At 33.1% G+C, this 25,919-nt stretch overlaps 1 protein-coding gene across 1 annotated transcript in view; it reads right to left on the bottom strand.

The window, feature by feature from the left end:
• LOC150083555 (protein transport protein Sec24C-like) overlaps window positions 1-25,919 on the bottom strand; it is a 49,160-nt gene that overhangs the window by 7,947 nt on the left and 15,294 nt on the right. Inside the window, exons 4-6 of the mRNA XM_090378521.1 lie at window positions 25,763-25,850; window positions 19,567-19,670; window positions 17,077-17,166 (exon numbers count right to left, since the gene is read on the bottom strand). Coding sequence (XP_090234647.1) covers window positions 17,077-17,166; window positions 19,567-19,670; window positions 25,763-25,850 — 282 coding nt within the window. The remainder of the gene's footprint in view (window positions 1-17,076; window positions 17,167-19,566; window positions 19,671-25,762; window positions 25,851-25,919) is intronic.

Genomic DNA, 25,919 nt, shown 5'->3' with positions numbered 1-25,919 from the left:
ATGGAGATGAAACAGAATTATAATGTATTTAGAAATTTCTATGATATAAAAATTGCTGTATGAATGTGGGCAGACATCCCCAAAGTCCCACATCATGCAGATTGTGTAAGACCTATTTCCACATTGCACAAAGTGCCTTTTCAATTTCTAATCATACCATGACCATTATGTTCATTCCTTAAAAAGGCATTGAACATTAGATTCTGCTTTAACTATGAGGGTTAACATCAATCTACCTTTCCTGAAACATCAGTCTGGGCTAAGAAGTTTATGTTTCAAAGAAAAAAATTGGACTATGATAACAGGTTCTGAATGGTCTTTCTGGCTTTGTAAACAGTTGTCGTTTTCAGCTTGTAGAATAGACTCCTTCCTAAACTTTATTATTAAAAGTTAGAATGAGCAATGGACCATTTAATAATAGATCTTGTATGAACCTACCACACTGAGTTTTTCTTTCAAGACTTGTATTGCATATGATTTTTAACTTTCATCTTTGAAAGAGCCAATTCTGCTAAAACTGCTAATTTTGCGTTATATGTGCAACTGCTCCCCATTAATATCTGGACTCCTGAAATCTAGAAATAGCATTTATTTACTAGACAACCAATGCATGCTGAAACCATTAGCTTTTATAATAGCCTCTAGTCTCCCTGGCAAACTCTTCACCAGTTTTTTGTAAATGTCCCGATATTTTCTGCCATTCAACATTCAAAACAGTAACCAGTTCAGATGTTTTTAGCTAGTATCTCCTCATGCACCTAATGATCCCATTCAACCCACTGACTGCTTAAGATTGCATATATGCATCATGGCACATTACTTGGGTGTCTTTTGATACCTACCATCAGCAAATGTTATGCAATCCAGTTAGCACAGATACTCAGCATCGCATAAATTGATAACTAATATTTCAATTCTAATAAAGTAGACTAGCAGTAAATAATTTTATTGATATTACAAGATGGCTCCACCTTTCTTTATTACTCTACCTAAAAATTAGTACACAAAGTTTCATGAAAATATTTTTCTTCTGAATGGTAAGTGATGTTTTGAGTTCTGATGTGGGATTTTTAACCAATTCAAATCAAAAGAACTAAGCAGCAAATTACTTAATTTTGCTTGTTCAATTAATTATACTAGTGAGCCTCAATAATTTTATAATTTTATTTAATAAGTAATATACATTTTGGGTGGGGGAGAGACCTCTCAAAATTAAAAGTTGGTTAACAGAACATCAGCAGATTAGAACATTTGTTCTAACATAATTAGAACATTTGTATCTCTACACTATACATATTGTAGATAAAATTACCCAAGCTAAAAATTAACAAAAAATATCACAATGAAAATTAAATGAGGTAGAAATAACAGGAATTCAAGAAATTTTGTCAGAATTAATATTACAAATAGAATTAGTTAAACAGAAACTCAGGCTGTTTGTTGTTTGGTTTTTACGAGCATTAGCAACTAAGGCCATATTGCTCAGGGATATGCGGTGGTCATTCCCTGACCTTTCTGCATCCATCCTCCATATTTGGTGGTAAACTCAGGCTACACAGAAACATGTTCTTCTGGTCTTCATATTTTGAGTAACAAGAATATTAATTTTTTTAGGAGACTGATTTGTTGCTACACCATTCAAGTTAGAACAGTAAGACCAGGTGACACAGACATACATATTATATAATAATAGCTTAACTGGGAAATTAGGTGCAATAACACAGTATTACATAACATCATGGCAAAGTGAAAGTATTTCTGATATTAACCTTTGAGAGTACAAAATATTAAATTCCAAAAAAAAAAAGAGGGGGGGGGGTTCTAATATTCTGAAAACTTCAGACTAGCAATGCAGATTGCTGTGGCATTCTTTAAGTTGTGCCATCTAGTTGCAAATATTTTGTTTGTGGTTATCAGTACTTTCAAAATTCATGCTTGTTTATTTATCTTTAAATCAACCATTTTGCAAATTAACTAACAGGTATATAAAACTACGCCGACTGGACTAGCCAGGTGGATAAAGTGCCTGCCTGCCTGGCAACCCAAAGGTCGCGGGTTTGAATCCCGCCTCGGGCTTGGATCACAGTAAAATACAAAAACTTTGGGAGGTGCATTATAGCCACAGAAGCTGATGCACCAACAACCAACAAAAAAAAAAAAAAAAATATATATATATATATATATACTGTATATATATATAAAACTATTGTATACAATAACAATCAACCCTAAAAAAGTCAGTCATTATGTGCAATTGCTTTATCAGATCATAGTACTAGCTTATTTATGCAATATGGTGCAAGTACCATTGTCAATGAACCAATTAAAGGAGATAATCAAGTCTTTTATTGAAGGAGTTAAATTTTCAAAATTTTTACTTTGCATTCAAAAGCTTGTATTTTTTGATATACTCATTTAATATAATTAAATAATAGCATTTTATCACAATTCTTTTTGTTATAACCATAAAAATAATCTCAGGCAACTAAATTGAAATATGACTGTAAACGTCATGGCAAGACAATTTTTCAGAAATACTAAGAAAACAGTCATTAACTTACTGGCAAGCACACATAGATCTTTTCTTGATCTCTTTTCCTCTGGCTCTTCTGCACTCTGAAACTACTATTCACTTCAGTTAATTCTTGATACCTTACAAAAAAAAAAAAAAATTTGTTTCCTTGGTTTCTCTATTAAAATTTTAGAACTCAGGTAGAATAGCATCACATAAATCCTCCACTCAATGAATTTTGATCTGACTAGTGAGGTCAAATCTTCCAGATAGGCAAAAAAGATTATACTCCCGACATAAAAGTTGCTTCTCATATTAACCTTTGAAAATACAAAAATATTAAATTCCAAAAAAAAAAAAAAAGGGAGGGAGGAATTACATGGGAATTAAATTTCATGGGATCTAAAGTCTGAAAAATTAAAAATGGCTAATAAAAAATATAATAAAAATTGCTTATACTCTGGCACAACCATATAGGTCAGAAGTTTATAACTAGTCATTTTGATGAGAATCTCTAACTGCATTTAGCAGTCATGTGGGCTCTATCCAATGTCAACACATATAGTAGTGTATTCACACATCCAACACTTGACTACACCAAGCTTCCTAAGAGTTAAAATTTTCAGCATAACAAAAGAAGTTCTGATGAGAATGGCAAAAGAAGCAGAGTTGATTCAAAGGCACAACTAAAAGACTACCAGAACATGACAGCATATATAACACAACTCAGAGATAATTAATACAAAACAATCCAGTTAGTAAAGACTTACAACATGCAAGTTGAGTTTTAAAACAACTAAACATGCACAAACATATTCTAAATATCTTCATAACTGCAAAATTTAAGAATACACTGTAAACAAAATTATTATACATACTAAAATGAACACTTTCATATTCAGAGTTGTTCCCATAGCTATGAAATGATAATATTTTCATTTTAAATATTACCACACATATGTTCATCAAAAAGAAAAGGGGATTATGAATTACTGTATTTATTAAAATACCATATACCCCCAAATAAGAATTAAATTTATTTTTATATTAAAAAAATAAAAAAGGAAATTTATGGATTGGTACATTCAAATGTAGTATACTTTGTCAGTGGCAACCATCTTTCTGCAATAGGAAAGTGATTCACAGTACACTATTTCACAAGTGGGCAATCTACATATGCTGAGATTCTAGTAGTTTGACAATATGTTGCCAAATATGATGATATCCTTGTATTCATTCTACCCTGTTAACTCCTCTGACCTTATATGTCATCCTGGAGTATAAATGGCAATTTATTATTTTTAGGGACAATGATGGTCTAGTGGTTACCATGTGCAGCCACAAGTAAGGAAATTGTGGGTTTGAGCCTGCATGCTGCCACAAAAAGAGCATGACCATGACCCATTGCATTTGTGATGATTAAAATCCAGCTACGATTAATAATTAGATGTGTATGCAGTCATAATGAATTTTTGGCTTCACCATCTAGAGAATAAATGGAAATTAATGTTGAAATTTACTTTGGGTACCATCTCCCCTTTTAAAGTACAGTGCCAATATATAAATTATTAAAATCTTAATTTTTGTTAATAATACTGTCCAGTTTTCCTACCAAGGTTTTTTTTATAATACAACTTTTAGAAAAAAGAAAAGTTGCATATATAGTATTTGGATAAACACAGCAATACAATTATGATATAATTCTTTAAAAAACTAAACAACCAGCATACTTCTAGAATCCAAACCTGTTCGGATTAACTGCTGATTATAGGACATATAAATAATAAATTCAGCATTCTGAAGTATTCATCAACTCATTAGTCACAATACATCCTCCCCACAAATGTTTTTCTGAATAAAGTATCATAGAACAATTATTTTAATTGTGATAGAAAAGTACTATACAAGTAAATAAAAAAAACTCTTTAATCAAATGTTCATTAAAAAAAAACCTAAGTAACAGATATTTTCTAGTTAAGAACTTATTAGCAACTACCATGTTAGCAATGAAGATATTTACAAAATAACAACGTAAGCAACTGTAAAATCTGAATATGTACAAATAACAATCTTAATAAAAACTGACATGTCAGAATTTTTCAGAATATTTTTTAAGCAATTATGCATACACTGCACCAATAATATCTTGAAATATTGCATAAAGCATTATTTTTCTACTTCTACATAGCTAAATTCTCACATAACAGTGTCATCTTATAAATTTTTCCAAAAGTAAAAGGCACTTGTAGACTAGCTATATGGCACTAGTTTTATTATCTAGGCACATGTTCATGATATAGTTTAATATTTAACAGCTAACACAGATATCAAATCAAATTTTATAACAGTACAGTTTATCTATAATTTAAATTTTTACATCAAACAACAGTGATAAAATTTTAACAAAAAACTTTTAAAAAATATAAATTGAGCATGCTGTGTAAAAACTGGACGTGGCTTAAATCTAACTACACAAAGAAATTTTGAAGATTCTCCTGCCTGGATTGCTAAGTCAAAAATTATCTGAAGTAAAAGAAGAATATTCCAAATGTATACAAGTAGTTCTCGACTTTACGAGTTAATTTGTTCCTAGCACGCGCTCGTAAAGTGGGAATTAAATCTCATAGACATAATGTTAAAAATAGGGGTTACGTTCTCAACAATGAAATTAGTTAGCTAATTAGTTTATGTTTAAATAATGATTGATTTATCCAAAGAAATTAAAATGTAGCCTGTAAAATCAAGCAAATTATAATAATAATGAAATTATTTATGACTTACAAATTTTAAAGAGTGTTTATTCTTCATCATTGACTAAATGCACACTTGTTGATCACTTATTATTAGCTCGGCACTCATTGTTTTGTTGCGCAAGTTGTCTTCTTCAGAAATGCTTCAAGAGGCGTTTGTTTCCAAGATAATCTTCTATTTTCTTTATAAATCTTAATAGATGCATAAGCATTTTTTAACGGAACGCACAAATTGCAACTAATGCGATTTCCACGGAGTAAGAGGTTTACGAAGCTTAAAAAAAAGGAATGAAGAGAAGATTCTGAAAATTTATTTTTGTTTTTTATACGATTGAAGATTTCCGTAAAGGGGAAACCACACAAAAAACCACACAATTCCAGCTATCGGTATTTTCAAAAATGCAATAACATCGAGTTTACTACCCGTTTATAGCTGCTTACAGTAACAGGAAAGTCCAATAAACCTGAAAGTGCAAATTGTTTTTATTGTTTTATGGTCGTGACCTACAGAAATGTGCTTTAGAAAAATGTCACAAAGGCATTCAAAGATTGGTTCTTATAACAGAACATATGATAACGATGAAAGTGTAGCGCATTTTAGTGATTTGAAATGGTAACTAATACAATTTGCACTATAAAAACGATCTTTTGGAGAGTTATATAGCAAAAATTTCAATTTCTGAGGTCGTGGAACCAATTACCAAAAAACAATGTGTTATTGGGTTCACATTACGATATTTTCACGATATGATGGTGTCTCTGGAACGGATTAATATCGTAAAGCGGGGTACACTGTATTGTATAGCTATGCGCGTGGTTTGAAATGCAGTATTTATGAATGTTTAACATTCTTTTTTTTTTTTTTTTGCAATTAATGTTCATATTTTCGATTTTGTTGATACTTGATACTTTGAAAAAAAAAACTCGTAAACCCAGGAATTCGTAAAGCGAGAACTGCCTGTATTAACATCTATATTATTTCACTGTAAGGTGACGGTCAGAGCAGATAGAATTAAAAATTCCTCTCATGGTAGTTAACTCTATAATTTGTCTATGAACAGAAAGTCAAGTACAAACTTTTAGCTTATCAAAATTATGCTATTTGATAGTTATTGATGTTCCCCATTCAAATGATTATACTACAAATGAATGCTAAAATTGTCTAATTATGAAGAATATCAAATGAGGACAATGGGTTTCAAGCAAATATGCAATTTTTAACTATTTTAAAATTTAAAATTTTTAAAAGGTTCTGCCTTCAGTAAATTTTGCTTCATTTACAAATTTATTGATAGGGTAAAATATACTTTCACCATCCAGGAAACAAATTATTTCACTTCCTGCAGAAAATTAAGTTCAGTTTAAGTGTGTACTATTTTGTAAGGACAATATCAGACATTCATTTGCAACTTTATTCGCCCAACACCATTCATGGCTTGAAACATTTGTTATTCAGTGGCATCAGATATTACAAGTATGTTTCACAATATTTTAAGTACTATATAAGTTTTGTACATTTTTACATTATTTGAAGTTCAGAAAAAAAAAATGCCAGCATTACAACAAAGCTGCCTCAATTGGTTAAATGATGTTTATAAAGTACTTGCAGGAAATGCATACACAAAGAGAAACAAGATTTATTGTCTTCTTTATTTGCAAACACCACAAAAATAATCACAACCATTTATAAATCTTGTTAATAAACAAAAACATTGTCTATTCTGTAACGATAGACAATGTTTTTGTTTAAGGACAACAGCTTTGTTTTTGTTAAGGACAACAGTTTAACATTAAATATTCTATTGATTTACAACAAACAAATTCAACTTAATACACAGTTTTATTTAGGAATAAAGAAATTTGAACACATGATGATCTTAGTATTTAGTCAATGTTAGTTTCAGGATAAATTCATTTAAATTTGCTGATGTATCAGTTACCTAATTTTCCTTTCCCAAAAATCATGGATTCCTATATATTAGTGCTATACAACAATCTAAAAATTTTTTTTCATGAAAACTTAACCTTTATCACAATAAGAGAACTCGTATGAAAATAATTAACAATTAACAAATTGGTTTCTTAAACCAGAAGAATTTCACATTATTCAGTGGAAAAATTGAATAATGTGAAGTTCACATTATGAAATTGTTCAGATTTTGCAAAGTTATATGATTTGCTCATTGATTAATAGTTTTTCTTTTTCTCTTTACTGTTTCCCATGAAAGTAATAAGAAACAGTTGATAGAAATAATCAAAAATATAGAGACAACTACAAGACAATGGACAAGAGATACTCAGTTAGGAATATAAATGAATGCATTATAAGAATATCCTAACCGTATTGTAAACTGTTAGGAGTTTTAGTGAAATCTTTAGACAAGACATGGTTAAACTGTCTTTGTGCACTTTTCCTCTATGTGTTGACACACTAGTCCTTTTTATCACTGGACAGGTCATGATAAAAAGAATGTCTTATTCTTGCAATTTAAGATGTGTTAATTTTCTTTTTTATACCTGTAGTACAGCAAAACTTCAGAGTACAAGAAATAGTATGTGTAACTGCTTAAATATCCTTAAGAGCATTTAACAATTTTCTTCCACATATTATTAAAGAAATCGTGATAAGATAATATACGTCCATCAATACTTCGATCTTCAACCAGGAACTGTCGAAATACCAATTCCACTTTGTCTCCTTGGCGAATGATTGCAAGCTGTTTTAAAAAAAATACATACACATATATTTAGAAAAGACATTAATAGTGTTTAATTTATGAATAATTATTTTTTACCTGATTGCTTCTGAGTAACAGAAAATAATCACAGAAGATGTAAATAACATTCACTCAACTTAAGTTACCATTAAAATCAATATAATTAATAATAAAATTTACTCTGTACTTATTGTTCAAAGTGAAAAAAATAAATCCAATTAGTTGTTTTCCCCTCTGTTGAATTATACACAAGTGTAACTATATCTCTAATTCAATCTGATCTCCTGAATTTATCTCTTGCTCATTTACTATACTGCTTTCTTTTAAATCAATCCCCAAAACAAAGGATCACTTTTTAAACAAAACAAATTTAATATAAAGAGAATTTCTTGCATAGACTGCTAAAAAAAACAAAAAAAACACACACAATCTTCGTTTTAGACTTTGTCCTAGAAGAATTACCACTTGCATAAATGACGCAAATTTTTATTTAATAAAAATCAGGATATTTCCACCAGCTGGTTTATCTTGAATAATTACAATATTTCAGTTCCAAAACAAGTCCTTCAAGTTTTTATTTTAAGCTATTTAAGGAGTGATAAAAAGGTATTTAAATGTTTAAAAGCTTTATTTGATGGATAATTTTTTTGAAATAACTGACTATTTTTTGGGATAGGTTATAGTTATTGGATAATTAAAGCAAACAATGATTCACCCCTCCTGATTTACTGTACTGCACATATGTTAAACATATGTGCTTCTTTCAGGAGGATTCTTCCTCTTGCTCAGAATAATTGCCCTAGGGGTATAAATTCAAACTGAGGAAAGACAGTTGTAGGACAGATGTGTACAAGTTTGCATTTAGAAAGCGTGTGGTTAATTGCTGGAGCAAACCTCCATCATTGTAGAAGTTGATAGTTTAAATAGATTCAAGGCAGAACTAGACAAACATTTGGAGCGAGTGGATGGGTGAATTAGAAGATTTGGTTTTTTTTGGCTGATGCTATATAAGCTTGCTTCATTGCATTATGTGCTTTTACTAATGCTAATATGTGCAGCACAGTAAACAGGCAGAGTTAATCATTTGCAAGCTATCACCCCAGGGGCTCACATCTGGTGAGTATGAGCTTGGTAAACCCAGGGTCCTGAGCTAGATATCATTCTTCTCTTTCTTGGCCTCTTCCCTTTCTACTTTTGACTCTCTTACCCCGTCCTCTCTCAGAGAGTAACTCAGGAATTTTTTCTGGTTGGTGCAGCATAAACCTCAGGCTATCTTGCATCATATGGCTAATAATAATAATAATAATAATAATAATAATAATGATATACATGGCCTACATCGATTACCACAAGGCCTTCGACTCTGTACCTCATAGCTGGCTAAGAGAGACCCTGAAGATCTACAAGATCAATCCAATAGTGACAAACTTCCTAGGAGCAACAATGGCAAAATGGAGTACCACCATTAAGGTCAAGAACATCACAACCAGGCCAATCCCCATCAGAAGAGGAATCTTCCAGGGAGATACTCTGAGCCCACTGTGGTTCTGTCTAGCACTCAACCCGCTATCCACCATGCTTAACGGCAACAAGTATGGATATAACCTTAAAGAAGGAAGAAAGAACCTGTACACCCTCACCCACCTGATTTACATGGATGACATCAAGCTCTACGTGGCAACTGAGAAGCAACTCCAGATCACCGAAGAATTCATAAAGACATCAGGATGGAATCTGGTCTAGACAAATGCAAGACCCACACACTGCACCAGGGAAAATTAGTCGGCCGAAACTACTAGCCGCTGACTGGTAAAGAGATCGAAGCTATGACAGAAGGAGAGATCTACAAATACCTAAGGATGATGCAGGCTCAGCAGTTAGAGCACAAGGAAATCAAGAAGTGCCTGACCAAAAAATATCATCAGAGACTCAGAAGCTGCTGAAAGCAACACAGTTAAAGCCATAAACACCTAAGCAGCTCCAGTAACGTACACCTTCAGGGTCATAGATTGGACTAACACCAAGCTAGAGGATATCATGCGAAAGACAAGGACAACGATGAACAAGAGCCGCCAACACCACCCAAAGTCAGCAGTGGAGAGACTAACAATAGCTCGGAAAGAGGGAGGAAGGGGCCTGAAAGAGCAACAGAAAACAGCGATAGTTAACCTGAAGGATTACTTTGAGAACACCACTCCATAAGAAAGACAGATAAATGGTATACCCGACTCAACCTAAGTGAGGAGTCCCCTCCCACCCAGGCGGCACAAGAAACAAAGCTAGAAAGATGAGCAAAGAAGACACTCCATGGCAGAGACTACAATGACCTCCATGAAGAACACATTGATAACATTGCTTCCAGTGCATGGCTCACAAGCGGGACGCTCTTCCCCGAGACTGAAGGATTCGTGCTGGCCATCCAAGACAGTTAATCAACACCAGAAACTATAAAAAATACATCACAATGGAGTCCGGAACGTCAGATGACACATGTCAACGATGCCACCTGGCCTCAGAAACAATCCAATACATCACCGCGGGGTGCAAGGTGATCACCCAGACTGAGTACACTCATAGACACGACCAGGTAGCCAAGATAATACATCAGAAGCTAGCGAGGAAATACCAGTTGACCAAAGAAAGTGTACCATACTACAAGTACAAACCCCAGGCAGTACTAGAGACCCCAACTCAAAAGCTGTACTGGGCCCACACCATAATAACAGATAAGACCATCCCGCACAACAGACGGGACTTAACACTTGTGGACAAAATGGAAAAGGCTACCTACCTGATTGACATAGTAGTGCCCAACACTAGCAATGTCCAGAAAACCCATGAGGAAAAGAGTAGGAAATACACGAACCTGAGACATGTGGTCAAGGAGATATGGCATATGCAAGAAGTAACAACTATCCCAATCATCATGTCAACCACCGGTATGTGCCAAAGACCCTACATAGCAGCCTAGCAGCAATAGGTCTCCCAGAGAACACCTACAAGGAACTCCAGAAAGTCGCAATCCTGAACACCTGTAGGATAGTCAGAGTTCCTCGATCAAGAGTAACACCACACATTACAACCACCCTGTGTATTTGGTAGCAGTACCTGTCACAGAGTGGAATCCCCCAATCAAGGAAAAATAATAAAGAGCAACAACAATAATAATATTTTAACGTATGTCAACCTTTGAATGTCTAAAAACTATTTTTAAACTGTCACCTGATATATATGCTAGATACAAAACCCAGAGCTTAAATTCATATATGCAAATTATAATAATAGAGAAATTATTTGACTTACAAATGCTAAAGAATGTTTATTTTTCATCATCATTGACTAAATGCACACTTGCTGATCGCTCATTATTGGCTCGGCACTCGTTGGTTTGTTGCATAAGGAGTCATCTTCTTCAGAAATGCTTCAAGAGGTGTTTATTTCCAAGATAATCTTCTCTTTTCTTTATAAATTTCAATAGCATGCATAAGCATTTTTTAAAGGAACGCACAAATTGCAACTAACACAATTTGCATAGAGTAACAAGTTTACGAAGCTTAAAAAAAAAAGGAACGAAGAGAAGATTCTGAAAATTTATTTGTTTATCATACGATTGAAGATTTCAGTAAAGGGCAAATACATTTCACCATAATAACATAAAAAACCATACAATTCCAGCTATTGGTATTTTCGCAAATGCAATGACATCGAGTTTACTACCCGTTTATAATTGCTTGCAGTAACAGAAAAACCCAATAAATTGGAAATGCAAATTGTTTTTATTGTTTTATAGTCGTGACCTCCAGAAATGTGCTTTAGAAAAATACCACAAATCCGTTCAAAATTGATTCTTATAACAGAACACATGTTAATGATGAAAATGTAGTGTTTAATGATTTGAATTGGTAACTAATAGAATTTACACTATAAAAACGACCTTTTAGGAAGTTATATAGTGAAAATTTGAAGTTCCGAGGTTGTGGAATGAATTACCAAAAAACAATGTTCACATTACGATATTTTTGCGAAACGATGGTAATGGATTAATATCGAAAAGCAGAGTACACTGTATTGTATAGCTACCCACATGGTTTGAAATGCGGTATTTATGAATGTTTAACATTCATATTTTGCAATTAATGTTCATATTTTCGATTTTGTTGACACTTGGGGAAAAAAAAAAAAAAAAACTCGTAAACACGGGAACTCGTAAAGTAAGAACTGCCTGTTGGTATATAAAATTTGTATTAATATTAAGTTATACATATATATATATATATATATAATTAAGTTTAAACTAAGTATGAAGTGACAGAAAAATGCATACAGATAGAATTGTAAAGAACACAAGGTGCCAGAATAGAAAGAGGAAAGTAAGAAATAGAAAAATTAAGATGAAAAAGGAAAAGAATGTGAAGAACCTAAAAGATGTGTTGAATTATCCAAAATTAAAGGCTGAATCAAAGAGCCAATTAAAAGGAAAGAAGCTATAAGAGAAAAATAAAAATAATGATTAATAATTTTCAAAGATAGAATATCAAATTGAAGGTGGGAACATAATATAATTAAATAAAAGACTAAAGGAAAGAAAACAGTTAAAGTAATTTGAAAAATTTGATGCAAGCTATTAAAGGTTGATACCTGTAAAATAATAAGTTCACCTCAATATAGTACTTAGAACACTTCCATATGATGCACACTTGCTGATACTCTCCAGAAATTAAAACGGAAAAATCGAAAAACTTACATTAGAGTAACAAATAGTTTCAAAAATAATTAAAAATCAATTTAACAATTAAAAATCAATTTAACGCAATTAAAAAATAAGAAAAATTGATTAAAAGAATTTAACAAAAAAAATTGCAAAACGATTTTCCTTCCTGAAGCTGACAACGCTTTGACCGTATGCCGTGATCACAGAAATGAAAATTACCTAATGGGGCGAGTGTGAAACTTAAATAGGGATTATTTGTCTTCGCACATGCATGTAAAAGCCCGCGAATCGGAGATGAGATATGGCCGATGAACATTAACAGAATTTTTGTGTAATTTAATTTCTATGGTTTCTGCAATTAATAGTCGCATATAATTACGTTGGACACTAAGTATTTTGGCCTCATTAAATAAAAAAGTGTTTTTCGTTAACGTCGTGAAAGGCTAATTCTGACGCTGCTGAACGAGAAGCACGAAATGAGGTCGCATGTTAATTAACACGAATATTCAAAGGAAAACGCATCGAACCCTGATAAGACGAGTCGCAATCACAGCAAGAAATGTTGTATACCAGATCATTAATTAAATTTCACGCTTACTCGGGACTTGAATAAAATCCAATTTAACATCTATCAAAAACCTACAAACACGGGCATGCTTCTATATTATAACAGCTATCACCCGTTCACCTACAAAAGATCGATTATCTTTAATCAATTTCTAAATGCCTACAAATATTCAACGGCGGAATCTGCTTTGGGCTCAGAAATACAAATATTAACCAGCAGATTCTTAAACAGGGGTTATTCTCTTGCTACAATAAACCGAATTAGGGTACAAGCTAAGGATAGGATACAAAACACTATACCAACCAACAACAGTAATATCAAAAAATACTTTATTTCTGTCCCATAGGTTGAACAGTGGCACAAACAGCTTAACAGATTATTTAAAGATACTGAATTAAAAATTGTGGCCAGACCAATACGGAAATTGCACACTATACTGAACAATCACTCAGTACTTCTTTCCTCGTTCGCAACACAAATTAATGACCTGGTAAAAATTTCTTGCGGTGATTCAGACTCATCTTATCAGGGTTCGATGCGTTTTCCTTTGAATATTCATGTTAATCGACATGCGGCCTCAGTTCATGCTTCTCGTTCAGCTGCATCAGAATTAGCCTTTTTAATGAAAAACATACTTTTTTATTTAACGAGGACAAAACACTTGTGTCCAACATAATTATACGTGACTATTAATTGCAGAAACCATAGAAATTAAATTACACAAAAATTCTGTTAATGTTCATCGGCCATATCTGATCTACAATTGGTGGGCTTTTACGTGAATGAGCAAAGACAAATAATCCCTATTTAAGTTTCATACTCACCCCTATTAGGTAATTTTCATTCGTGTGATCACAACATACGGTCGAAAAGCGTTGTCAGCTTCAGGAAGGAAAATCGTTTTGCAATTGTTTTCGTTAAATTCTTTTAATTAATTTTTTTTTATTTTTAAACTATTTGTTACTCTAATGTAAGTTTTTAGATTTTTCTGTTTTAATTTCTGGAGCGTATTATACGGAAGTGTTCTTTGTACTATATTGAGGTAAACTTCTCTTATTATTTTACAAATATTGATATCAACATAGAACGTATTGAGCATTACAGCTCTGGTTCATACTATCTAAAAGGTTGATACATAATGCAGGTATTTCATTGGGAGACTACACTTGATTATGTACCAAATTACTGCATTTCTATACAAACTCATAGTTATGGAAGACAAAAATTAAAGGAAAACTCTAAAGAGAATAAAAAAAAAAAAGCAGCACGAGTACCCTGTAAGCATGAAAGCTGTTTTTTTTTTTATGTAAAAACATCTATGGCGGCACTAGAGTAAAACCATTTAAATTTTTGAACGGTTTGATCGAAACTTACTTTAGCTACTTAGAAGGTTGATGCTGATAAAAATCTTGAGGAAGTAGATTTGAAGTGTTTCTCATTCTCTGTTTTTGAAACTATGATTTTTCATTCTCTGTGCTTTTGAACTCATTCCTTTTTGACACAAGAGGCTTCTTCGGTGGCTTTGAAGCTTTTATAATATTAGTATCCTCTGCGTACTCCACTCACTAACATTGGTGACTGAATTGGCATCACTTAGGAAGTTACATTATTTCCATATCTTGGTATGAACTTACTCTACCAAATCAACGTTAGTGACTGAGTTAGCATTTTTAGCGCCATTTAGGAAGTGATGTCAATTGCGTCATTTCCATAAAAAATTTTGTTAATAATCAACTGTGTCATTTCTGTAAGAAAATTTCGTTGTTAATCAGTTTTACTCCAGTGCCGCCATAGATGTTTTCACATCAAAAATTATTAAAAAGGAGGGCAAAAGTGTTATATCCTGCACAAAAATAAGTAAGGTAGCAACAATGCAGTGTTTGTAATTAAATTAAAGTAATTAAAAAATTAAAAATTGATATATGTAGTGTTAGAAGGTAGATGACAAGAATAAATTTTGTATGTCAAAAAAGGAAAAATATTGGTGAAAATGCAATTCTGCATATCAAAAAGGAAAAATAGTGAGAGAGGATAGGTGACAAGAATAAATTTCAAAACACAGACAGACAGAGAGAGAGAGAGAGAGATTATATACTATATATTTCAGTATATATAGTATGAATAGTCTAGAATTTAAAGGTCAATTCTGTTATGATTCTTACCCTTCTTGTGAATGAACAAAAAACCCTCACTGGAAATTTTGTTTTGACAATTTTTTTTTTAAATAATCATCCATTTAAAAGAATAATCTTTACTAACAGTAAACTTTTAAGATTGTCAATTTCTTATAGCAAACATTAAAAACAAACAAGCAAATTGTTTTATTCAAACCAGAACAGAGAAAATACACAGACTTTCTGAATGATTGGGAATAACATGACTAGCTTGCTTGGCCTTTTTAGGATTATTTTCACAAGAAATCTGTTATTCAGAAGTTCTTTTTCTTGGGGAGTTCATTGATTTGTCTTCTTTTAGATCATGAACTGGATTTATGCTGAAAAATGCTTATACGTCTTTTCTGACCACTTCTAACTTCTTTAAATAGACCTTTCATCAGCTGTTTGCCATTGTTCTAACAGTCTAGTTACACAATTAACCAAAGAAAGCCAATGTATACAAATCAACATATTAATTTTCAAAATGTTTTATACTTCGGTGGAACACATCAGATTATATTGTTTAAATCTATCTTTCCTTTTAGTACTTCTCTGTGGTAATAAGTCTACAAAGTATTCACCAACTTTCACAGGAAGACAAGCAGCCCCCCATTCAGCACACAAATTAATCAGATGACAAGGTCAGCCTATTACCACCAAGTGCTCAATCTCCTCTTTTAAACTCTTTCTACTCTGGAGTTTATCATAACTTTAGGCATATCATAACTGGCGTATTATCACCAATATGTGCCAGATGGTTTTCTGAAGGAATCTCACAGATTTCATACATAATCAGAAGATGTCCAATGTCATACTCGGTAGAATTTCCCTCCAATGCTGGCATTGGGAAAAGGCTGCTTTCAATTTGAAAATTTGTTTTATTGTAAAAGGTCACCACAGTGGAATATAACTTGAAATCACTTTGATTACTTCCATATGTATCAATCAAAAATAGTCCATTTTTCAGACAATCAGTACCTCTTCTTTCCCTATTCGTACAATTTTTCTAACAATGTTGTCTTCATTATCCCACAACCATACTTTTTTTGGCAGTTTTTGCAATGCTCATCTGTTTGTAAATGTTTGATTACATTGCAGCCTTTTCTCCCAAAAATACTGAATGGCACACAGAATACACTAGCTGGAGAGACTTTGAATGTACCAGTCAGAGGATTAATACTAGCCAGGCTGTTTCTTTGGAGCATCAATTCTACTCCCTCTACCTGAGAGTGAGCTAACTACAGTATAATCCCAACTGAAAAGGCCTTTAAGAACTAGTTTATAATGGATTTTAGCCCAAAACATCCATGTAAAATCATCTATACAAACAATTTACAGACTATGGTGACTAAACTTTTTTCAAGCATGCTTATTATATCAAACATACAATCCAAGCATATATGCCTCTAATATTTTCCTTCATTATTGCAAATAATGAAGAAAAATATTAGATGATTATTAGAAAATGTTACTTTTACAAACAAAAGTAATTTTATAATAGGGAAGGTATATTAATTAATCAATTTATTTAATTTAAAGAAGTAGATTATCTTCCTTTTTTCAATTTAATATCCATATACCAGATTATTTTTAGACAGTTATTATTACTGCAAAGAAAAAGAATATGAAAACAAAAATATATAAATAAATAAGCAGTCTTACTTTCATACATTGAAGTTTGTTTTCATTTAACTTATTGATAATTCCCTTTATTTTTCTAGACAATGGAGTATTTAGTTCTTTCAAAGAATTCTGTAAAAAAATTATATATAAATAAAACAGGCTTAATACTTTCATTTTTTTTAAAGAAATTTCAACTTTGAAATATGTTTGGATTGACTAGTGCAGCTGAAATTAATTAAAGCCTCTCTAGACAGTTGTAGTTTATTACTTATAAACCAAAACAAATTAAGGTTAGCAAGAATTAATACATAATAATAGATATCTTACCTCTACACACAGTTCACAACTACTTAGTGTTATATTTATCATATCTTCGAGTAAGATCGTTAAATATTAATTTTTATTAATATTTAATAAATATTAATATAAGTTGACCTTACAGGTACTAAAAACTAGTACCTGAAAGGTCAACTTTCAGGTACTAGTTAAATGTAAATAATGTGAAGTGTTAGTTTGTAATTTATTAAATTATTGAAGATTTCCTATGAAACCACATCATTCAAAGTTATAGTGTACGGGTTAAGACCATTCATACCCAGATTTATGGAGGTGGGGATCCTCTCAACCTGCTACGGTAAACTCCTATAAATTAGACAAAAACTAAAAAAAAAAAAAAAACCCTTTTAAAATAGGAGGATTACAAAGAAGAATACAGCAGACAACTTATCCACCATTTAGAGGATAATCAATCTTTTTATCATACATAATGATTATCAAGCTATCATTCGATAAGAAAAAAGAAGAGTTACAGTAAGGTTTCTTATATTATCAAATAGCACCATTATTAAATTTCTGCTGAATTTACATTTATGCTGACATAATACACAATAAATAAATTGAACGACCATAATATCTAAATAAGTAATACAACATAACCAAAGTAGTTGATGTATCAAAGTAGTAAAATCAACATTTCATAATTTAGTTAGAGTTGTTTAGAAGTTATTTAGGATTCAGAAGGAATCAGTTTTGGTTTCATCTGTCATTTTTTGCCACATGAAGACATTCACAGTTGGTTTGCTTTCAACATGCAGGCCACGACAGAAATATGACTGCTTGAGAATTAACAGAAGTGATGCTTATGATGAAATGGATACTGAAGTCCCCACCCCCAAACTTCCTTTTCATTATTAGTCATCTTATAGCAAGTGTTGGTATTTGCATTAAGAGCAGCATAGGATTCTATGCTGCTTTATTTCCCTGAGTGAATATCACCTTTTACTGGTTAATTTAATTTCCACCTTTTGTATTATATTTAATAACTGCTTGGATGTGGGTAATGGCAGAACCTCAAACATAACTTGCTGCAGTTATCAGCAATTTCTCAATGTGCAATTAAAAGTGTTAATCTGATTAATCAATATCCTGATTAATCAATATACAAAATACTGGTATTCAGATTACAATCATAAAAATCACATTATCATATTATTTCTCTTAGAAACAGACATTAGATCTCTCTCTCTCTCTCTCTCTCTCTCTCTCTCTCTCTCTCTCTCTCTCTCTCTGCTTTTTTTTTTTTTTTTTTAATTAAGTCTTATACAAATTAGTTCAGTTAATAAAATTAACAGCAGTATTTCCTGCCAGAAAAACTGATTTTCTTTGCATTTTTAGTAAATATAGTGAAATTATAAGCTGCAAGTCTGCCACTCAGATACATGATTAGCTGCTATTAATTCATGGGTATCCTATAAAAAAACAGCATGTTTACCATGTATGCACGAAAGATGTTTTATTTTATGTGAAAACATCTATGGCAGCACCAGAGTAAAACCGTTTAAATTTTTGAATAGTTTGATCGAAACTTACTTACTTACTCATGTTACTTAGGTTGATGTTCATCAAAATCCTGAGAAGCAGATTTTATTAAAGTCTGCATTTTTTGCGTTCTCTATGTTTTTGAACTCATTCCTTTTCAACACAAGAGGCTTCTTCGGTGGCTTTCAAGTTTTTATTCTTGCATAATATTACTACCCGCTGCTTACTCTACCAAATCAACGTTAGTGACTGAGTTAGCGTTATTCAGGAAGTAATGTCATTTCCATATCTTAGTGTGAACTTACTCTACTGAATCAACTATAGTGACTGAGTTAGCATCATTAGCACCATATAGGAAGTGATGTAATTTGCGTCATTTCAGTAAAAAAATTTCATTACCAATCAGTTGCATCATTTTCGTAACAAAATTTAATTACCAATCGGTTTACTCCAGTGCTACCACAGATGTTTTCACATCAAAAATAATGTTTTGACAGGAGATCCACAAGAAATAGGTAAAATAGTGTACACTTTCAAGTATCATAAACTTTATCCAGTAAAAAATTCATAAACAAAAAAGCAAAATTTTTGAAATAAACCAGCTTAGTGATGAGAGAATGCCAAAGTTCTTGTAACAAAATTTCTTTTCATTAAAAATTGCTATATGCAGGTAAAAATTTAATTAAATGACATTTTTAAAGCTATATTTACTTGATAGGTGTCAATTTTGTATATTGTCTGAACATCAAATACTTCTTGTAGCCACCTTTCGGAAATATTTCTTCCAATCCATAAGAACATATGAATTCCATTTTCTATTAAGGAAAATATATTAAAAATTAATATGTACACTTAAGGTTTAAAATTTTCAAATCATAACAGCATATAAAATAAACATTTTGTTAATTAAATGTTTATTTTATAATAAACATTTATAATAATAAACAAAATTATTAAAAATTTTGTAAACAAAATTTTTAATAATTTTTATAAAAACAGGAATCTGAACCTATCTTAAATACATAAATATGAAAGTGGACTAAGTAAAATCAAACATTAATATACAATGGACAATGGGCACAGACTGCAAGTAAAGATTACAATTTTTTTCACAAAGAGTATTATTATCATTATACCAATCTATATTAAAAATTCTTTGTGAAATTGTCATGTGGCACTATCAAAAAAAAAAAAAAAAGTTCTGTGACTATCACATCATCAAAAATCTACTGGAAAAAAATACAATTAACACTACACTCCATTCACTCTAATCCTGATATACACAAATATACATCATTAAGAAATGCTCTCATTGGTCAGTTGCTAAGCAACATTTTGGTACTTTGGCAGTTGGGTAATGAGATCTTTGCTCAATGATGTATATTTATTTATGATGAAAACTAGAGTGAACAGAGCACATGTATAATCTCCATCAAAAATATTTCTGTTCACCTGTTACACACTCCTGTAACCTATAATTCAATTTTTGATAGCAGTCTTTTTTTTTTTTTTTTTTTGTAGTTGTTGGCGCATAGACTTCTGTGGCCATAATGCACCTCCCAAGGTTTTTGCAGTACTTTGATCCAAGCCCGAGGCGGGAATCGAACCCGCGACCTTTGGGTTGCCAGGCAGGCACTTTGCCTACCTGGCTAGCCTGGTCGGCCTTGATAGCAGTCCTTGAATTCTTATGCTGTTATGGAAAACAAAGTTGACATCATGGCAGTGATCACTTCAGCTTCATTACTGAAGTCCTTACCTCTTGACTATTTAATTTTTTGGAATAGAATAAAACTGCAGGGCAAAAGGTTAGGCAAGTAAGGCAATGCTACAAAACATTATTGTGCTTTTTATTGTATTTATTGTGCTTTGCAAACTCATTAATTAGTGCAGTACTTGGTTTTGTCCACTGCAATCACACAAAAAATTATCACCTCACACAAGCACTGTAACTAAATATTGCTGACAAGCCATTGCACATACTAATGATGAATACTCTGAATGTACAGAATCACATAAGTGGGGCTTCTGCTAACTTGTGCATGATCATTAGTCTCAAACATTGACTGTACATAAAGTATACATATTGCACGTACACTTCATACAGCATGTTCAATTAAAAGTTGTGACATGCAATAAAGACTGCAAGATAGTCATGTAATTTCTGTTTCTGTATGAAACAGGAGAGATTCCCTCTCTCTCTTTGTTAGGGGATTAAAGAAACAGCTAGAGCATTTTTTGAAATGATTTTTAAAATACCACTTGGAAAATTATTTTTTTTACTCAATTGATAATTACATTAAACTGCAAAGGGCAGTATCAACTGCAGGAATAGTCAGAAAGGTAGGAGACCGGAGTAATTACTTAACAAGTACAGGTCACTGTTGAAAAAAAAGCCGTGAATTAGGGTTGAATTTGAAAGTGTCTGCAATTCTGCCCAGACACGATAGGAGGGAGTATATGATGAGAGCCCTGTCGATCAATTCAGCCCTGGAAAGATTGTGCAGGGCTCAAGGGGTAGAATTTTTTTCAGCCTGGTCTGTACTTGTTAACAGGAGAGACTGCTTCTACAGGGATGGGATACACTTAAATAGAAAGGATGCAAGAATGTTTCCTGATGCTATCGAGGCAGTGTTAGGTGGGTCGGAAAACTGCTAGATTGGGGGATACAAGGACTAATAGATTAACAGTAGCCACTGGCAGAGGAGAAAGTGATTCTTGCACTGCTTCTATTGGAATGAGCAGCAGCCTGGAAAATAAGATGCAGGATATTTCAGAGACTGCTGGGAATCATGGGGGTACAAGTAAACACATAGGTTGTGTTAGGGTGGCTAAGAGGAAGAGCAGGTGCATGTATACTTGCGTGTACACCAATGCTAGGAGTTTAGTAAATAAATTTGATGAATTTGAGGTATTGCTCAAAACATCAAAGGCAGATATTGTTGGGATTTCAGAGACGTGGTGTCACACAGATATAAGGAATGCAGAACTGGAATTTGGGGAGTAAAATATCTACAGAAAGGATAGACAGGATAGGAAGGGAGGAGGGGTTATGCAATTAGTTAAGAAACACATAAAAACAAAGGAAGTGAAGCCAGTCGACATCGCTGGACAGTGCAGTGTCGAGTCAGTTTGTTGTGATATAAGCATTGGTAGATCAAAATTGAGAGTAGGAGTGTGCTATAGGCCTAATGACTCTGATGAGTATAATAAGAAACTGTACAGAGAAATAGAGTGGGCCAGTAAATCAGAGAGTCTTATAATGGGGGATTTTAATTTCCCAGATATTGACTGGAATTTGGGGGCTGGTCACTCACACACTAGCAAGGTTTTTGTGGATTTATTGGATGATTGTTTTTCTACATCAGCATGTTCGGGAGGCAACTAGAGGGAGTAATACTCTTGATTTGATTATCAGCAGTGATTCTTCATGCATTAAGAATCTGCAGATAAATGAACCACTAGGTGGCAGTGATCACAGTGTTCTGAAGTGGGAGTTACTCAAAGAGGTAACTACCATTAGGGGTAAAGGGAAGGGGTATTGCTTTCGTAAAGGCGACTACGATGGACTGAGACAGTATTTAAATTCTATACAGTGGAATCAACTGATGATGTTACCAACAGCAAATTCAAAATGGAAAGCATTCAAAGAACTTATCTTGCAAGCTCCTAGGCTTTACATACCAACTAAGAAATATTGTTAAAGGTTTAGGCCTAAATGGATGCCAGATGAACTAATGAGGCATATGACAGAGAAGAAAAATGCATGGGATACATACAAATTAACACGTGACACAGAAGCCTATGATAGATACAAGTTGATCTGTAACCAAGTTACAAAGGAGGTTAGGCAGGCGAAGGCAGATTACGAGAGATCCTTGGCAAGGGATGCGAAGAAAAACAGAAAAGAGTTCTTTACTTATGTAAACTCTAGAAGGAAGGGGATGAATCAGATTGGTCCACTTGATATCGATGGGTCAACTGTTGATGACCCTGCTCAGGTAGCTAACAAACTAAATGAATATTTTGCATCGACATTCACACATGAGGAGTTATTCAGCGACGGGAATGCCAGAGGTGTATTCAACTGTAGCAGTAAGCTAGAGAATCTTGTAATAACTGAGAGTAAAGTGGAGGATAAATTGTTGAAGATAAACACAAGAAAGGCACCTGGGGTGGATGGGATCTATCCAGTTATATTAAAGGACAGCAAACCCTTAGCCATAATTATGAGAGCTTCCTTGGACTCAGGGGAGGTACCCATGGACTGGAGATGTGCAAATGTGACCCCAATTCACAAGGGAGGATCAAAGGCTGACACAAGTAATTATAGACCTGTGAGTTTAACTTCTGTTCCCGGAAAATTAATGGAGGCACTGGTTAAAGAAGAAGCACTGCAGGATCATCTAGACAAGACTTCAGTTATAGCTCGGACACAGCATAGTTTTGTTAAAGGGAAGTCTTGCCTGACCAATTTGATTGGATACTATGATGCAGTCACAAAAGAACTGGATGCAGGGAATAACTTTGATATTATATACTTGGATCTTAGAAAGGCTTTTGATACTGTTGCATATGGAAGACTGCTGCACAAATTGGAGCAGTGTGGTATTGGAGGCAAATTGCTGCTATGGATAAAGGGGTGGTTGAGGGGGAGAAGACAGAGAGTGGTAATCAATGGACACTGCTCATCGTGGACTAATGTTATTAGTGGAGTCCCTCAGGGTTCAGTATTGGATCCTTTATTGTTTTCTGTATTTATAAATGATATTGATGATAGTATATCAAGCTTAATGTCCAAGTTTGCAGACGATACAAAGGTTGGCAGGGTTGTCAAGGACATTCCTGACACTATGCTGCTGCAACAGGATCCGGAAAGGTTGAGCAGATGGGCTGAGAGGTGGCAAATGAAGTTTAACATTGACAAATGTAAAGTACTACCTATGGGAAACAGCAACCCCAGAGCAACATATCAACTCTGTGGTACTACACTGACAGTGGTAGAGAATGAAAGGGACCTGGGGGTGGTTGTGCAAGCAGATATGAAGTTCTCTGAGCAGTGCAGACGGGCTGCAAGAGTAGCTCATGGTGTATTGTCAATGATATATAGGAATTTTTCTAGCAGGGATAAGGAGGTGATTATTCCCTTGTAGGGGTGGTATAAGGCAATGGCAATGGTCAGGCAATGGTCAGGCCACACCTAGAGTACTGTATACAGGCCTGGAGGCTTCATTTCAAGAAGGATGTAGAGCTGCTGGAACGAGTACAGAGAAGGGCAACAAGATTAGTGAATGGAACAAAGGGGTGCTCCTATGAAGAAAGGCTTAAGTTTTGCAAATTACAGTGTCTGGAGACTAGGCACCAGCGAGGTGATCTGATAGAGGTGTACAAAGCCTTGAATGGTTTGAGCATGCTCAATACTGATGGGATTCTTCCTCTTGCTCAGAATAATCACCTGAGAGGGCATAAATTCAAATTGAGGAAAGACAGGTGTAGGATAGATGTGCACAAATTTGCCTTTAGCCAGCGCGTGGTTGGTAGATGGAACAGACTTCCATCCCTTGTCGTGGAAGTTGATAGCCTAAATAAGTTTAAGGCTCAGCTGGACAGGTATTTCGAACGAACAGAGGGGTGAAGTGGAAGTGGTTATTTTTTATTTATTTATTTTACTTTATTTTTTTTTGGCTGATGCTGCATAAGCTTGCTTTCTTGCATCAAATGCCTCTACTAATGCTAATGGCATCTTTATCAAAATGAGAATATTACAGGTGACCTGAAATTCTCAGTCTTGTGTTTGGAATAAAGTTTTATAATGGTTTGCTGTCGAAATAATTAAAGCAATTCTATTAGATGGGAGGTCTTATAGTTGTTTGCCATAACAGTTCATTATGTCAAAAAATACTCATGCAGTGCAAGTCTTCATCAAGACATCGAGAAGGCAATGCTATTACAGATTTTTTTCCCTCTAATACAAACATGTAAACCTATTAGAGCAAACTGTCAATTTGACTATTAGTGACATTCTTTTACTATTAGAGTGTGTGTTAATAAACATAGTTGAAAATAATATTTAAATTAAAGTAATTCTAAAATACCTGATTTTTCAATGATTTGACAGAGAATAACTTGGTGAAAGAAAATCAGTTAAGTATGTTATGACAGAGAATAACTTGGTGAAAGAAAATCAGTTAAGTATTCTGTGAAGAATATAGGACAACCCCAAGACAGTTACTTCCAAAAAATTAAATGTGAAAAAAAAAAAAAAAAAAAAAAAAAAAAAAGAGCATAATTGAAAAATTATATTATCACAAAAGAATTAGTGAATACATTATCACCTGTATAGTGAAAAAGAACTCTTTATTGTATACAAAAAGCACATTGTTGTATACAACTCTCTCTCTCTCTCTCTCTCTCTCTCTCTCTCTCTCTCTCTCTCTCTCTCTCTCTCTCTCTCTCTCCCTCTCCATGGCTACAAGCTAGGGGTTATGATGTAGGAAGCACAGAAGAACAAATCCAAACCAACCTTATGAACTGAATAACTTTCACACTGTCATATGAAATGTCAGGTGTACTGCCTTTAAAAATTAGAATATTTAAATATATTGGTACAATCTCCAATGATAGTGTAAATAATAAGTTCTCATAGTTGTGAAATAGATTATCCATGTCTTCATAATTAGATTATTATTAATTCAAAAAAATTTGAAGCTTAATTTCATTTTTACTGGTTGAATAATGAACTCCTTGAAAAATTAAGATTGATAAGACATTAACAGTAATGAAACTTTTTAAATTGTCTTTTCTCACCTCCCTTTTCTTTTGTTTCAAAAAAGTAGATTAATTCTATTCCCAGAATATTTAAGACTAGAGATATTAGCATATTACTCATTGCCACAAAGTACAAACATACCCAAAATATAGGCTCCAGAATCTTCTATTCTCTCCAATGAACAACTAATGCGCTTAGGTAGCTCTGAAGAAGTGGTATCAATATTATGCTAGAAAGGAATACTATATTTAAATGAACTGCAGTTGAAAATCAAATATAAATAATTACGGAGATGTTT

The sequence above is a fragment of the Mastigoproctus giganteus genome, chromosome 7 (genome assembly GCF_048544385.1).
Source record: "Mastigoproctus giganteus isolate SK-2022 chromosome 7, ASM4854438v1, whole genome shotgun sequence".
Taxonomy (NCBI): domain Eukaryota; kingdom Metazoa; phylum Arthropoda; class Arachnida; order Uropygi; family Thelyphonidae; genus Mastigoproctus; species Mastigoproctus giganteus.
This window is presented reverse-complemented; position numbering and strand designations above follow the sequence as displayed.